This window comes from Rhagoletis pomonella, unplaced genomic scaffold, assembly GCF_013731165.1.
Source record: "Rhagoletis pomonella isolate Grant_MI unplaced genomic scaffold, Rhpom_1.0 Rhpom_scaffold_00013, whole genome shotgun sequence".
Lineage (NCBI taxonomy): Eukaryota > Metazoa > Arthropoda > Insecta > Diptera > Tephritidae > Rhagoletis > Rhagoletis pomonella.
The window spans coordinates 5,327,223-5,345,313 of NW_023458567.1; the positions used below are offsets into that span (position 1 = coordinate 5,327,223).

General features: G+C 37.9%; 1 protein-coding gene across 1 annotated transcript; it reads left to right on the forward strand.

Moving 5' to 3' along the window:
- Positions 1-15,613: 15,613 nt before the first annotated feature.
- On the forward strand, positions 15,614-17,659 carry LOC118748605 (protein giant). Its single transcript, XM_036483153.1, has 2 exons — positions 15,614-15,955; positions 16,104-17,659. Exons 1-2 carry the CDS (start codon positions 15,901-15,903, stop codon positions 17,504-17,506), a joined length of 1,458 nt encoding a protein of 485 aa, XP_036339046.1. The 5' UTR covers positions 15,614-15,900; the 3' UTR covers positions 17,507-17,659.
- The last annotated feature ends 432 nt before the right edge of the window (positions 17,660-18,091 follow it).

Sequence of the window (18,091 nt, forward strand, 5' to 3'; positions counted from 1 at the left end):
CCCCTTCTTGGTTGAATTTGAATTGATTGAATTTTCACCTTTCAGACTACACTGGCAAAAAGTGGATGAATGGTGTTTTGGTTTAATATTTACAATGTTTTTAAACTTTAATTAAAATAAAATTTAGAAAAATTCACAAATTTGTATCTAAATTTGAACTTTTTAACCAGAATTTTTATAAAATTTTTGGGTATGCAGTTAATAGGCTTATACAATTTTAGTAAAACAAGTGCAATTTTCAAGCGGCTGAAAAATCGCATTGATTTATAATTTTCTTTTTTTTTTTTGCCTGCTGAGGCCTTTGGCGGTTTTTTTCATATGCATAAATAGCGAAAGTTAGGAGAACTAACTTTTGACTTTTTTATTTTTTTTCGAAAATGGTCTTGCGCATATTCTTCCACAAGAAATTAATTTTTATATGGAAAAAAGTGCAAACCGCCGTCAACAAAAAAAATATATATTAAAAATTAATCCGACTTTAAGCCGCTCAAAACTTGCTGTTATTTTACTAAAATTTTATAAGCCTGTTAACTGCATTCACAAAAATTTTATAAAAATTCTGCCTAAAAAGCCCAAATTCAGATAAAAATTTGCGAAATTTTTTCTAAATTCTGTATAATTTTTGAAAGTGTGTTTTTATGGTTTTTGTTAAAGCATGAACCATATTTTTATAAAAAATAACAAAAAAATTGTAGCTTGAAAAATATTGCAAACATTAAAAACAACAATTTCATACAATTTTGATCGCCAGTGTAAATACAAAGAAAAGAAACACAATATAACAAAAAAACGTTGACTCCCTTTACACTCCATATTCGGAACGCTCTGGAAACACTCATTCGAGGTGATGCTGTGGGAGTCCCTTATGACGCCATATTCGGGGCGTTCCGAAAAGGTTCCTTCCAGGGATTGCTGTGGGAGTCCCTTTTCACTTCATATTTGGAGCGCTCCGCATTTGGCTAGGTGGACGCATAATAATGCGCGGCTGTCTGTATATGCAATACTGTCGTTTTCTATTATAATCCTACCTATTCATATTACAGTGTGTTTTCCTTTGTTTTATTACAATGCTAACCCGCCCACTTTGCTCTACTTAACTACTGCAGCATATTTGCAATTATTCACAAACACATTTGGCATTTAAAAAGGATTAGAGGTTTCATAGAATATGCCAGGCAGCATAATATCAAACACTACTGCATCAGCTAGTACCAGTCAGCTCCTAAGATCAGACGCGTAACCTTTCCGGACAAGCCACAGCAGGATTTTGCCAATATATCAACCGAAACTAGTGCAAACCTAGCGAATCCTTTCTCGCGTTCTGCGGAATTTCGAAAATCCTTGCCTTCAAAATCCTTTCCAAACTTTTGTAATCGCTATGTGACACGCCCACATAAAATGGCGCAGCTATGTCACCGCGCACGCTGTATTTTGTTGGCTAACAGCTATTACAAAGCGTTGTTGTCTTTATTTAGTATCTCTTATGTATGTATATATTGCGTTTGTTTTGTGCCTCTTACGACATAATGGCCTGTGACCAATTTTCTGAACTATTCTTACAATTGCAGCAAGCATACACAGGATTAAACTCGTCCTTAACCAACTAAATCCTTTCACACCGTACCTAATTGTAACATTTTTCAACGCAGCAACCTACTCCTTTTTCTTCTCGTTGAGCGTACATGGCGCGCGCATAATGGACAGCGTATAGGGCAGCGTTTGGCGGCCGACCGGCGAACCAACGAACTTGTTGTACGTAATTGGTATCTGTTAATCACGCCCGCGCTCCTAGACACCTTTTATTTCCAAGGTGAATGTACTAAGTCTGTATAGATTTATTTAATCCGTGTTTTAAAACAATTCCAATAAACTGACTTAATCCCACAACTAAGGCCATTCAACTCAGGTTGCTGCTGGGCAAGACATTAGGGCAAGGGATTGCTGAGAATAATAGAATATGAAAGAAGAATTATGTAAGTACTGGTGAGGGCGGAGTAGATAATTTCGCATAAATACTTTGAGATTTCAACTGAAAATATGCAAACTCTTTTAGAGATCAAAATAATCTATTGTACTTAGTTAATGAAAATAAAATAAAGTAAAATTAAATATATAAATCAAATAAAATAAATAGTAAAAAGGCTACCGCTGATGTGAAACTCGCCTGCTTTGTTTGTTTATTTGTACAAAAGACAACAGCTGGCCGTTTTTACCAGAGTTGTCATCGAAAATTCCCCGGATCCGAGTTAATTCCCAAGATTTTCATGCATTTGTTCGGCTGCTTATGCGTATTTTAAAGAGGATAATGCATGAGTAAAAACAAATAAAGGCTGTTTATGCAAATAATCTAGCCCGTTTGTCAACCGTATTAGAGTGGCTGCCCCGCGCAGAGCACGGAGCACACTTAGGCTGGAAAAGCCCGTTGTGATACCCCTGGCCGAAGCCATTTGTTTCTAATCCTCCCTTAGTAATTTAACCACCGAGTGCGTTTTATATAGCACAAAAAGTCGAGGACGCTCGCCGAGTTCAAGTCGGCTAAACAAACCCGAAAGTACTTTTTGAAGAGTTGGTTCGCTTAAATCCATCTTTGGCCAAATTTGCCAGGTAGTGTGGCACCACATGGTGTTTACCTCCTCGATGAATTCAGCCTTTAGTCTGTGTTTGTAGGAGGTTAGAGGTATAAACGCATTCGGAGCAGAATTAACTTCAGATATTTCCGTCCCCCTCGTTGCCAGCTCGTCGGCTAGTGAGTTGCCGGGAATCTCCCTACGACTTTGGACCTTGTTCCTTTACATTTGAGCGATTTGACAGCAGCCTGGCTGTCAGAATAAATAGCGATAGGCCGTCCTGGAGGGCGGAGGTTATGAGCCACCGAGCCGCCTTCGTTATGGCGTTTAGCTCTGCTTGAAAGACGCTGCAATGGTCCCGTGACGAGCATGGCAGCCGTCCTCTGCACTCGTTCCACCTTAGCTCTGGACAAGGTGTTTTAAGCATAGAAAAGGATGGGTCTTATCACAGCTGTGTACATCCAGTATACTATATGTGGTTTTATTCCCCTTTTTTTTGCCTATAGCCGTCTTACAGGCATACAGGGCGGTATTGGCCTTCCTGGAGCGGTCTTCAATGTTTCGCTTCCTGTCAAGTTTCTCTTAAGCTCTGGCATAAAAAACAGCGAAACTAATTTGAACTTTTCTTAAAGTTCCAGAACTACCAAAATCTTTGGAAAATTTTAACCCAACCAGGGTTTTTGAAAGTCTTAGATTTATTTCTTAAAATTAGTTAAATGTTGAGAACACCCAAATTGAAGATTTATTTGTATGCAGTACCCACTATAAGCTTTTAGTGTTCCAGCAACCTGCCTAATTTTTTACTTTCTTAACCCTTTCTACGAACAAAAGACATAATTTTTCGCAGCTTCTTGGAAATTTCACGTCAATACTTTTCTCTTTAAAAAACAGCAAACATTCCTTAACCCGTTTCTTTTTAAATTACCTACCTTAAAAAACTGTCTTGACCTCCAGTGCCGCAAGCCTTTAAAGGCCTTTGAATCAAAATGAAAAAAAAAAAAATTGCAAAACAACATAAAGAGGCGTGGAATGTTTACACAAACCATTAAATGTAAACAAAGCGAGAGTTTTTTAAGGGTCATTCATCGAAGAAGATGCAATTTTTGTGTAATCCTTTGACTGACCTTGTCCTTTTCAACCGCTCATCCGCGCATTGCAAGGATGCCGCCTAAGCATAACTAGCATAGAGTTCTTCACCATGGCGTTATTGTGTGCATTTGTCAACATTGTCAACAAGGTGTTTTTACTTTTTTTTTTAACGTGCAAGCTACCTAAGTAAATGCCTACTTTAGTAAGCATTGGTCGCTAAAATTTTTTATTGCAGTTTTTTGTTGAGCACCTCTTACGTGGAAGCAGATGAAAAAGGATTGTGCCTATGAAATGCATTGACGCTGTGCATTGCTTGGTATTAACGGGTTGCCAATATATAGTATACCTAGTACAGTCCCAGCGCCCAAGTATTCATGGAAGTTTTTTGTAGTGAGCGGTATTACCTATTCCCTTTTTATTGCACAATTTACAATGAGTTTTGTTGATGCTCATGAAAATCGAGAGTTTTTCTTTGCAGAAGAAATGCTTTTGTATGCTTAGCTAGTAACCTTGCTGGTTTGCTTATTCGAGATAGTTCAGCTATTTTCATATTTGTTAAAGGGTTTGTGAGTTCTTCGAAAATTGTGTAAATGAACGTTGTTTTTTCTCAATGAGTTTTTAAACAGCATCAAGTTGGAAATTAGGCTAATTTGCACTTGCGAATTTTACCTTAGATGTATTTATGTATACATGTATGTACATTACGGTGCCTCACAAAAAAAAATTGCAGTATTTCCCGCGGAAATATAAAATTTTAAATTTTCACCCAAACATTTCGGAAAAATATTAAGATTTACGTGAGCTGGACCGATTTGAAAATACCTCCAAAAATCTCTCCGTTACTTACATATGTATGTAGATGTTTTAGAAAAGAAATCTATCTTCTTGTCGGTGATGCCTAGTATTAACTTTGCTCTCTATTAAACAACAAATACATGTACATCTTTACTTAATTGATGAGCAGGAGTATCGTTTGCTCTATTCAATTTTGTAACATTTTAGATTTATTTTTGTTTTACGCGTATTTATATACATTAGACTGCATCACCAAAAAAAAATCGGTTTTTCCGCCGGTTTTTAAGACGTCCACCAAAATATTTCGGAAAAATAGATATAATTGGACCGATTTGAAAATACCTCTAAAAATGGAGAATTTTATTAATAAGTATAATTTATTAAAGAACTTTTTGAAAAAAGTCCCCTCAGATGACAAAACAGATTAAACTTAAAAAATCTGCATAAAAATATTTAAAAATCTTTTTAACGGAATCGTAAGAATGCGATTTCTGATGCTGTTTTTTACTTTTTTCAAAGATTGATTTTCGAAAACCTTGAAAAACTGGGCCAAAACTATTCTGATTTAGACTTATGGGATTTCAGTAGAAAGGTATTTTCACATTGTTTTTATTTCTGTCCAAAAAAAAAGGTCATTCGTGTCCCAATTTTTTTTTTTTTCAGATACCAACACATCTTAATTCAACTTTGAATGACGTTCGTTCATCCTACCTTTCTCTTTCATCCTTTTAATGAGTTTATTATCAAAGAAATAAAAAGGGTGAGAAAATATCTTTCCAATGACACCTCTTAAGTCTAAAACGGAAGAGTTTAGGTTCCCTTATTCAAGTTTTTCTTATACCAATCTTTGAAAAAGGTTAAAAAAACAGCATCAAAAATCTCATTACGATTCCGTTCAAAATTTTTTAAATTTTTTTTTTTATATTTTTATGCAAATTTTTTAAACTTAAACCGTTTTTTCATTTGAGGGGATTTTTTCAAAAAAAAAATCTTTAAGAAACTATTTTTATTCATAAAAAACTCCATTTTTAGATGTATTTTCAAATCGGTCCAGCTCACGTAAATCTTGATATTTTTCTGAAATTTTTTTTTTGGACGTCTTAAAATATAATAGCTTTTATAATTCCAATGGAAAAGTAGTACCGATTTTTTTTTTGTATGGGGAGTGATGCAGTCTATTATATGTACATACATAATACATTCGAATGCCTCCATTTATTCTGCAACAATTGTAAATAATTGAATAATTTGAAAAATAAACTGATAGCGTTTCATGAAGTTTGTTGATTCAGCAGAAGTTTTTCCCACCCATCCAGATTTTGTGTTATTTACATTTACTGATAAGATTAGTAAATGTGAATGAATGTCGTATTAAATATTACCTATTTAGTTACATTTAAATTTCCTTAATACTTACATATGTTCATACATAGTAGCATACATTTATCGCCCCAATGTCAATATTTTTGTGGAAGCATGCAAATATTAAAGTTAAACTAATTGCTTAGCTAAATAAATACATTATCGATTAGAGAAAATGTTATGCTGACATTACACTATATTACATTGCAAAGTTACAAAGTACATATACATATGTATGTATGTATGTGCATATCTGTAAACTTTTGAATAAACCTCTTCTGGGCTTTCTGTAGGTTAGAGTTTAGCGAAAATTAAGTATAAGCAAATTCCATTTAGACATTTTCAATTTTTATTGGGGGTAGGTACGAGTATATGCATACCCCTATTGAACTGTGATTAAGATAGCGTGCCTTGAATTACTCCTATTAATGATTAGCAATAAAAATATCATTCGAGATTCAATGATTTACTGTTTTGTAGAGAAAATGACCTCACTCGAAAGAAGTAGTTTTGTCATATATGTTTGTATGTAAGTTGAGCAATTTTTTTTTGTTGCTTCCGCTGCTAAACAATTCAATTAGTGCAATGCCAAAACTCCTTCCAGCTCGCTGAGCACAGCCATCCGCCTTGAATGCGCAAAAACACTTCTAAGGCAGTTGCCCACTTGATCGGTCGTCTATGCAAATTGCTTCCTCTGACGGGCTGCTGCTAACGCATAAAATGGCATAATTAGGTCAAGGATTACTTGCGTCTGAGCCGTCAGCTTTTGGGCTGTAACTATAGGATAATAGTTAACAAGGATTTGACGAGCAACTAGGGCTACGCACGTACATACGTATGTATGTACTTGAAGCCAATAGAGTATGAACTGAGTGGAGTGGTGTGCAGTGGCCTTATGATTGTATTGTTTTTTTGTTGTGAATCCTTTAAGAGTTTTTATATTGTAAGATCCTAAGACGACATAATCCTTGCACAAACCAATTGCACTTTATTCATTCAGTCGTATTTTTGTATGCTGGTATGCCGGTATGTATGCAAATTTTTTGCCTGTTTCCGTTTTTTGTAATTTCTTTGCTTAGGCCACTTCAACGGAAGTGGAAGTGGTTGCATTGATCTGTGAGAGATTATCTTTTTGCTATTAGAATGTTATTTTCAAGTATTTTACATTAAAAATAACTGTTTTGTTCAGAGAAAAAACGACAAAATTTATCAAGTAAATATATGCTTTCACAAAAATTTACGCACATATGCAAGTTTTCCAGTTTTTATAGGAAATAGGTCGGTTAATTTTCGTTAGGCTAGGTTACGGTAGTCGTCTCCAGTTGGATACACACTTGGATATTATACAGCATGTCCTTTGTGATACCACGTGAGTTTGAACGGTAACCACTACTCAATCAATAAACGACCTCGCAAATCCAACGCCAGCTACGCTGACCGCAAGCCAGAATACTTCAATCTTAGCCAAGTGAATTCTGGGCAGCCCAGCAGACAGTTTTGAGGGATATCAACCTTATCATTCTCAAGGAAATTGCGGCATTTCAGATGAAATTTTTCATCCCGTCGCGTGTATTCCGATCAAGCAGTGACCTGTTAGAATTCCCTTTAAAACTGAGAGCTGTGGCTTTTCAAGCGTAAGGAGCTCCTTTGATCATCCTCGATCCACATCTTAATTTTCATCCACCGTTCGCTGAGCTAACAAATGGCCTATCTTTCCCGCTTGGTGGACCCGCAAGGTGGGATCTACTCTGAAGCCATGTAGTTTCCTCCAATATCACTGTGGCCTTGTACCCTAATTAGAAAATCTTCAGACCACTTCTGACTGAAAAGCGCTAAAACATTCAAGAATCCCAAACTTGATTCACATATCGCAAGTCAAGATTTGCAGGGAAAAACTTCGCTACTCCTTCCCTCCAGCCACCTAGCTCCACATAATCATCCACTGAGGGAATGTGTGTAGAGAACATGCTTCTCGGCCTCGGCCGTTATGGCTTCTTAACAAGTGAACTTCTCACGAGCGAACATAAAACATAGTAGGCTAAACTGCGGCTTCATAGGACCAATGAATTACTTGGTGATAGGTAATAAGGTCAATGGAAATAAGGTCAAATAAAGTCAACAAAAATTTGGAAATAAAGTCATTGACGCTATTTCCTCATTCAAATGGAAATAGCGTCAACAATGCTTAAAGTATGTCGATTCATAGAAAAAATTGTTGTTCTTACAATAAACATTGCCCCGTAAGTGTTGTTTTTTAATAGATGAAAAAGGTTATTGCCAAATCCTCAGTGTTGTGATATTAATCCACACACAATCATGAACTACCACCAATTGATTTTATTGAAAAAATTTAAATTACGAATATGTAAAAACACGATGCGAAAAACTAAACACCTGCGCACAGCTGGAATACGAGAAATATTTGAAGAAAGAGTGTAGAAATGATCCATAACTTGCAAAACATTTTTCGTTTCCTCAAAAATAAAGCGAACACTATTAAATTGATGAAACAGTCCATGTCCAAAAACCCCGGAGGAACACTGAAAGAATTATCTGTTTTAAATTAGCATATTTTGAACGAATTCGGAATGTCTATGGTGAAAAAGAAACCAACCTTTCTATAAGGAAACAATTATTAATCGCAAGTGAATAGGGAAATTAAAAAAAAAAAATTAATCATTATTTGAAAAGACTTTTCCTTAACTAAGTAGAATACAAAGGATTCAGTGGCCGGTGCACTTTTGTCCCAGGAGGAAGAACACCTAACAGTTGCATTGATATACAAAGGAGATTGATAGGAGATTGTTCTGTTAGCTTAAATGATAAAATGTGAGCTCCCTCCTTTTAAGGAACGCTTTCCCAAAATTCCAGCACATCCTCTTAGCTCTTTTTACAAAGCCTCGACCAATGTCCGGCCTTTCGCTAATGCATTCCACCAGTTTTTCGTATTGTGAGCGATTTGTTGTGATCTTCGATCTGATAATTTTGTAAACATTTAATGATATTTTTTTTTTCTATTCACACTTCAGCTTACATATGTACATACTTTTGCGTTTGCACTCTTTATTTTATTGATATTTTAAAACAATTTGTTTCGCTTCAACACGAGTTGCTATTCGTACAAAATTTCCGACAAATACATAAAAATGACAGCTACGTCGGATTCAGGCATACCATCAGCGTTGCCATTTTAGCCGTTTTCCGGCTAGATTTAGCCGGTTGCGACAGCAAACAGCCGGAAAAAAATTCGATTTAGCCGGCAGCCGATTTGTTAACCGTTTTGCAAAAAAAAATTAGCCGTTTTTAGCCGATTTTGCTCTTCGCCTTATTTTATTAAAATTCAAATATACAAGTTTTTATTTTTACAAATTTAGTGCTCCAGAATCTATTAGAAATGGCTAGTCTTATCTCTGAGAAAATTTTCATGTCGGACTGTGTTACATAAAATTGAAAAACAATCAGATAGTGAGCCGATTTCAATGTTTTTTGTTTTAAGCGAGTGACCCAAATACACGCGTCATTTTAGCAGATTAAAAAGTTACAAGGGTGCTGAAATTTTGCAGAATTTTCATAATTTTTACACCAAGTGTGAAATCTGTTTGTAGTATATGTTGTTTGTTAAGTAATGTGCTACATATTCATAAAAAATAATAAATATTAAATAAACTAAAGAAAAATAGGCAAAACTTGCTTCAATTTTTAGTCCCAGTTTATATTTGGGAGCGGGAATTTTCTGCATAAAATTTTGGTTATGAATGTCTTAAATTTAAGTGTGAAGTTTTATTCGTTACACTTAGAAAATAAAAGAGCACGAATTTCGATGTGGAGCAAAACTCTCTGGGAAGACAATACATGGTGCAAACATACTTATTTAGTTTTATAAAATAAAACTGCAGTAGTTTTCATCTTATGTGGATAATTCTTGTGACAAATACCTAGTTTCGTGCTTATATTTTTGTATATATATTTTTAGCAGCACCACATCTTTATCAGAAAAATCCGAGAATCCAAAAATTGGTACTGTTACAAGTTGCAGGCACCATTTTAACTCGACCTCTTTCCTGTTCCACGGATAATGGTACATCTTTCAGAGGTTTAAAGATATTTTGCGTCAGCAATTTGTTATCAACCTACGTACCCTACCTCGGAAAAGCAAAAAACTTAATATTCGAACGTTTGCTCAGGTGTACCGAATTCTGGCAGTTTGGAAACGCGCAACACTTTTAATATTTTCATCCAACTTCACTAACTTCAAATTCTCAAATTTTTCTACTTTTTTAAGAAACAAAAATTTTTCTGCTAGTGAATCTGGTGGCATGATTTTAGTTAAATGTCATAAACTTGTTAAAAGTGAAGTGGTCGGCAACAACAACGAATGTCAATGCCTTCTGCTTTCACAGCTTTACGTGTTCATTTCCCAAAATATTGCCCTCCGACTAAGCAAAAGTGCCATACTTTCAGCTAATATAGCCATTTTGCGGGACAAAAAGCAACCTACTGAAACTGATCCAATATTTATAAGAAGGCAAAATTGTTTAATAGAAAAGAAAACGCCATAAGTTTGTAATTTATCTCTGTTTTTATATTTAAGTAATACAAATATTACTTCTGATGTAAAGCTTAGCTACGTATAACGAGAGTTTCCTTTGTTAAACAAAAATAAAGTGGTGTACAGCACCCCCCTGCCCCTACCTGGCTACGCCCATGTATGTAGATATATATACATACACACATGCCTTTTTTCGCACAAAAAAATATGAGTTTAGATGAGTGCTTTCAAACTAAAAACATGTTTTTTTTATAGATATTTCTACAGTTTAATGAAATTTTGGAGGCTTCCAAAATTTTTTCAGTTTTTTTCTATTTAGAGATTACCGAAATTCAGAACTTTTACCGTAGCATAATCTCTAAACAAGAAAAGGAATACCTCTTCAAAATCGGGTGCCAAATTGCAACGAATAGATATCTGCTAACATCTCCGCTAAAACAACTCCCTTGAAAACAAATTCAGGTAAAATAAAACAAGGACGAAAATCACATTTCCCAACACGACACTAAGCTAAACCCTTTCATAAAACAAAAAATATAGTGTTTGTTTACACAACTTTTGGTGAACTCAGAAACCCTTTACTAAAAAACACTGTGTAAACAAAAGAACCCGTCGTGGAAAGTACAGAAAGGAGTAGCAAAATTGCATGCTGAGTATTTAAAAAATATTACTTCTCTGAAAAAATGCGAAACAATAAACGCACACTTTGGCTTAGCAGCAACAAAAAGTAGGTACACATTGTAAATTATGCAATAAAAAGTGGATAGGCAATTTAAAAACAAAGAGCAGTGGACGGTCGCGCTGCTGGCTGACCTTTACCCTTCTGCGACAGGATACGCGAAAAAGAACAATATACCCCGAAATGTACGAGTATGAATGTGGGTACGCCGTCAGACAACCCGTTAATACCCACGCACCGCAGAGCAATAATAGGTTTTTTATGGCTACAATCCTTTTTCACCTTCTTCCGCGTAAGAAATTGAGTGAAGTAGTTGGAAGACAAAGCAGTTTGGTGACAGTGGACGTCTATCTTGGTGATGAAAGCGAGAAAATCGTAGGTTGTTTACAGCTACAAATTGCCTTTTTTGCAATGTGTAAAAATGTGAAAGAAGCATAGTTTGGTAAATGACACGAAATGCGTGTTGACGGCAAAGGCTTCCATTTAACTGTGTGTTTAGAAGAATTGCTTAGGTTCGCCGCTACCCCGTTAGCTGTGTGCGACAAGGTCGCCAGTGAAAGGATTGCACAAAAATTGCATCTTTTTTGGCGGGTAGACCTTAAACTATTTTTACTGCTGCTCGTTTATGAAATACATATTTTACGCTTAGTTAAGACAATACGGTAGAGTTGCTCGAAGTCCTTGAAAATCTTGCATGAGTTTTGTGGTAAAGGACAACTCTTTTTTTATAATTTAGTAAGGAATGGGTTAAATAATAGCGGCTGTTTTTGTATTCAATTTTTTTTAGGGATAGTGAAAGTATGCAATTTAAGCAGGGTTACTGAAAGGAGTTAGGTCCATGGCTTTGTATTATTATTATTATTATTTTTGTAAAGAGAACGGGTTGAAGGTTGCAGCGATTAAGCGAAAGCCTGCTAATCAATAAATTCCACGAATGGAATGTATTATCGAAGAGATGCAACATTTTTGCGGAGACGAAAGCAAGAGTATCTGTTGAAGGTTGTTGGCGCGCTACGATAACCCATTCCAAAGAAACGCCGAAAATATATCCTTTTCCAGCATTTTAAACTCGCACTCTTGCGCTTTTCCTCTTTTACGCAAGCAACCCTTTCCTTCACTTAATACCTGCTTTTTTAATCAGTTCTTCTTCTACATATTACTCACCCATCTACTATCCCGCAAACATTCACATAACCTACCTGCTAGCAGTACGTTTGTAAAATTCTCACTATTAGCTGCGCTGCGAAAGTATTTGCATATGCACGCATTTAAGCCGCGTTGCTGCAACAAATTTGCAATAAATTTGTCACAGCCCACTATGTCGTAAGATGCGCACACTAACAACGCCTTTTCTTTTCGTACTAACAGCAAACAATTCGCAACACAGTGTTTGCAATAAAGTTCGCCTTACGGGTAGGCGTGCCGCAATACATTCACAAAAATATTCGCCGAGCGCATTTCTTAAAGGATTTAGTATTTGCGCGGAAGGATTTGCTCAAAAATGGTAGGAAAGGATTCACAACCGGATTTGCACACTACATAACAAAATCCTGCTGTGTAGAGGCGGTAGCTGCATTTGACCTTAAAAGTCCGTACACTAAGCCGCTCAGGGCATTTTAGGAAACATTTTATACTTTTATACATACGCGTAGTATTCGTGTATTCTCTTTGCTGCCAACTACCAAACTACTAAACTAATCTCAAGTTAATTGTTAAGGCGACGCAGTAGTAAAGTAGAGCAAAGTAGGCGCGTGATCTTTGTTCTGCAGACAAAAGTATAACAGAAAACGCACTGAAACGTATTATGGCGTTTGCATTGTTTTGCACTGAACCTTGAGCTACGCAAATACACAGAGTTCGAAAAATGAATGCTCGCTCTATTATATGGCTTTAACGCGTGTTAATTGTAACAGCGAGGCTGGAAAAAAGTCGATTGCGTATTAACTTTGATTGTTAAGGATGCTTGGCAGCGCGGCAAAGTGCTTGTTTCTCAGTTAATTCATTGTTTATTTTGAGGTTAGGCACGGCGGAGGTCATTAAGACTTTTAATATTTAAGGCGTGCCATTTTCTGTTGTAACTTTTGCAGTTGAATTGCATTAATTGATATAGAGCTGTAATGAAAAAACCCCTGCAGGGGGTTCCGCGTAGGTGGAACTACGCGCTTGACAGCCTTAGGGTGCCCAGTCAAAGGCTACCAGTACTGAGTCGGGCCCATAGTACGGCAGAAGTTTAGATGGGTCTCGAGCGCGACCAAAATGGACAGTGTGGTCACCACACAATGCCCATTGGTACTGAAGTGCTTGCATTTTTCAGGGCGCTGATCAAGGCATTTTGAATTGATCCGTTGTGCTTAAGGACACCGTGATGTTAAGTTAGTTTGGCAGGTAATCACGATATATCTTATACACAGCTATAATGAAAAAAGTCTTCACTTTGACACTATTGTCATGGTTATGGAGGAAGCTGAGTTTGGTGCGGAAATATTATTTTTTTTATCCAACAAACAATACTTTATCATAAATTAAATTTATTCGTTCATAAGCATTGTGTAAACTCGCTTTTGCTTTCAGATGATTTCCAGTACGATTGCGCCCAAAAAGGGCAATTCTAGGAAACTAAGGGCCTTATTCTGTATCACGAACGATAGCAGACGACAACCTCTCTGATTGCGATTTTAAACTCTATCGGTCGTCTTCGTCTTGGTTTTCATACATTACGTTGCAATGGTCTCGGTTGCGTTTAAACCGGTTAAAATGATGCCGCCGGACTAATTTTTGAAGCATTCCTCTGCAGACGAATCGTTCGTGTTGCTTATCGTTCGTGATACAGAATAAGGCTGTAAGTCTTATTTTACAGAAGCTTTATGTGGGTAGGCGGTTGACTTCTCCTATTTCCGCCTTTGTTACCCTATAACAAGAGAAGCCAGCAAGTATTCCACCGAGTACTGCGATTTCATCCACACGTCCTCCTAACCCAATCTACCCTACCACATTATTCTATAATTATGCGAGTCTATTATTGAATCCATTGTCATGAAATCTACGAATATGATCGATCTACAAAAGATTTCGAAAATTTTCCTATTAACGAGATGATGCGTTTGTTGTTCATGTAAAAGTTCCTTAAAAAACTTTAGGGGGAATGTTGCTGAAGTGACAGTCCATGGTCAAACATAAGACTGGTTAGTTCCGTTAGCATAGAATCGAATAGTATAGCAAATGCTTTTCGAAAACTAAGACATATGCAACTGAAAAGTATTTCTGGTCGAGCGTGCACTGGAGACTCATAAAACCGCCACTCTCAACTTACAGAGCACTGTCCGATTGGCATTCACACTGTGAGACTAAATATCACATATATTTCTCACTGTTAAAGCTCTGTTGTGATCTTAACTTCTTGGAATGCACATTCGCTATCTATCCCTTAACGGCTCACCGGGACTAACATCGGCCGTCTGGGAAATTTCGTTCTGGGAACAAAGGGTATTTTGCCACACATATCTTAGCAGTTGTATAAATGGTCCAATTGTGCCCTACCCATCCCGTGACAACCATATTAACCTAACCTAACCTTAGAAGGTTCTGTCTGCCGCACTGTTTTTCGTCATCACACTACTTAATGGACACCAAAAGAGCTTTGCCGCCTTGACTTTCCAACGTATGTAACTTTTTATCAGATGGTCAAGCGTCGACCTGCCGGGGCCGTAACATAAAAAGTTCGATAATGAATCTGTTACATTAAACACAATTTTCTTCATACCAAAAACCTAACCAATAAAATGCCGGGGAAATAATTAAACTACTTCTACAACAAAATTGCGTTTGTTTTCGAAAACTTAAAGCAACTTAACGACATATTCGGTAAATCCCACCATCTTAATAATGTACTTCTGTCTGGCCTTTAATGTAATTTCAAATACTACCAACGAAACCGCTTTTAGGGTTGAAAAGGTGTGGGGGAAAGTATTTTGCGAAAACATTCACTATTGCCGAAAATGTAACTGTATCCCAAACCCCTAAACTAACGCCATTGAAACCACATTTAAAGGTAAAGTAACGCTAGCAAGGCACGGCTTGCTACCCCTTCAATGGCAAGAATTTTGCTTTGCTTGGAAAACAGGTCAATCAACAAACACTAGAGAGTACGCAGGAACTCTTCTAGTCATTCGTATGTACTTCCCTTTGAACAGCAACGTGCGCTCATTTCCTGTGCTCACGAAACAAAGTCGCAATATTAAAATACCGTTTGTTATGCTATGTTAGCATAGCATTCGCAAACAAAATATGTATGTACTATGAGAGTTCATATTTTGAGCTGAGTTTAATCTCAGCAGTAAATACGAGTGCGCTTACTGGTACCTGCTGGCTTAGAGTGAGAAGAGAAATATCACACCGCTTGAGAGGAAGTGAGAGACCAAGTTGTCATTGTCAATGCCATTGTCATTGTGATAATCGTTTCGGCGGCGGCGGCGGCGGCGGCGGCGGCTCAGACAAACAAACAAAATATCGAATATGGGTAAACGGTTAAACGGACGGACAGAATGGACTAGAACAAACAAAAGGATAGGCGTACGGATGGACGGACAGACAAACAGGCAGAGAGAGAGTGAGAAGCTGTGACTGCAAATTTAGTGAGGGTGCGCAAGCAAGTGTCGCGTATAAAAGCAGGAAGGGACTGGGTGTGTGGAGTAGTTATAGTCTGACAGCAGTAGACAACGGTCGTTGATAGATATCTTGCATGTGTAGCCGAACTAGAGTAGCACAAGTCGATAATTAAAATAGTGACATTTTCAAAAATAATCCGTGAATTTTCAGTGAAAGCATTTCAACACCGTAGTGTTTTTTGTAGAGCTATAAAAATGATGATACACGAAAAATTAATGACTGGCCAATTTCTGCTGGATTTCAAAAATGGTAAGTAAAATTCGTAAAAGAAACTCTGCATTTCAGTGAAATACTTCAGTTTGGTGAAACTATAAATTCAATAAAACACTCTTAAAAAATTCCGCTTAGATTAAAAAACAACTAACTAATGGTTATATTCTTTATTTACCCTCTCCAGATCACAACATATTACACTCGACGTCTTCACAACACGCGCGTCTCTCACACCAGCAGCCTCTCTATCCCCATCACCAAACCTACAGCCCAGGCCATCCGCTCTCACACCATGCGCTTCACCAAACTCAAACCGCCACGCTCACGCCAGCAAAAATTGAACAGCTCGAACTCTACTCCGCCTATGCTTACCGACAGCAGCAGCAACAGCAAGCGCTGATTGGTGGTGGCGGCAGATCACATGCCGAACGCACCACTAGCCAACGCCAATCACCAAGCGAGGTACTCGATCTTTCACGTCGCGATTCGGTCGAAACGACACGCAAGACACCTTCTCCCTACAATACGAACTCCAGCTTCGGCGCCGACTCCCCTGCTGGATCACCTACGAATAGCCAACTGCAGCCGCCGATGATTCCCTCAAACTTGCTTTACAGCGCACAGCAACAATTCAACCGGCTTGCGCCTCCGCTGGCTTCATTATATCCAGCGCTCTACTCTTCGTTTGGACAACTCACCAAAGAAAACACAGTAGCGACTTCTTCCACAACACCACCCATGGCTCCCTTGGCTTCAACAATTACACCGCCCGCCACCTCATCACCATTACTTGCAGCTCAATCACAAACTTCGCCGATCCCCAACACTCCACTTTCTGTCGCGCCTAGCTCCATGCTGCACAGCATCAAATCCGAAGATGAGCACATGACACCACTCTCACCAAGCTCCAGTCATGATGGTCGTAGCAAATCGCCTACGACCGAAACATTAGCAACACTTGCGCCAGCTAATCCTCCTACTACGCCCAGTGCGCTCAAGTCCACGCGTCCCTTCAAAGCTTTTCCACGTGATCCGCTCGTCATAGCGGCCAATTTTGCCGCCACCGATGTTCTGCTGGATAATCCACGCGTTGAACGCTACACTGAGTACCGCAAGCGCGTATTGGAGCAAATACGCAGTTGCAATGGCGGTTCACGCACTATCACAAATCCCAAGATGCGTCGCTTAAATTCGAGACGCAACAGCAACACAAGCAGCAATGCGCCCGAAGGTGGCAGCAGCGAGAATGACGAACGTCATGGCGGTGGCGCGGATGAGTCAAGTGATTGTGACTCATCATATGCCGGTGGACAGGGGGATAAAGTGAGCTCGTCGGCAAATGGTAACAACGCCTCCGCCAGCAACAACTCCTCATCCGGTGGTCAAATCAAAGACGCCGCCTACTATGAGCGCCGCCGCAAGAACAATGCAGCTGCTAAGAAGTCGCGCGATCGTCGCCGCATCAAGGAGGATGAGATTGCCATACGAGCGGCCTACTTGGAACGTCAGAACATTGAACTGCTTTGCCAAATTGACGCACTCAAAGCGCAGCTGGCCGCCTTCACGTCGAAGGTGGTAACCGCGTGAGAGAGTACGAAACGTTATAGAGCAAGGCTGCGTAGCAGGCAGGAATGGCGTCAAACGCAGCCATACACGAAATCCAGTTCTTTTAAGATTGAGGAGGTGTAGAGTTAGGCTAAGTCTGATTAGCGAAACTGTAAATATTTATTTTGTTGTGATTTTGGGGTATACGAATTTTTCAAAATTAGTATCTAATAGAAAATTATGTTTAGAAAAAATATGTAGTAGATACTTAGTTTGTAATTGGAAATTAAGAAATATATAATCTTAGTAAAAGACGAACATTTTATTATAGTCGTATCCGGTCTTAAAATTTAAGACTAACACAGACCTGAATTTGGATCAAATTTATTTATGTGTATATAATAGTAAAATTCTATTCTACATATAATAAGTAAAACATAAATTTTGGATATAAACGAATACGTTTTTTTAAATTACTTCGTTGAGTCGGCCTCATGGAGAAAAGAGAGAGTAGGAATAAGTACCTTTGATTACATCTGGACTATTCTTGGGCAGAAGTGTCCGACTCGTGTCAGCTCAGCGAATGTTTGTCGAAAACCAAGACATGTGCAAATGCAAAGTTTTTCT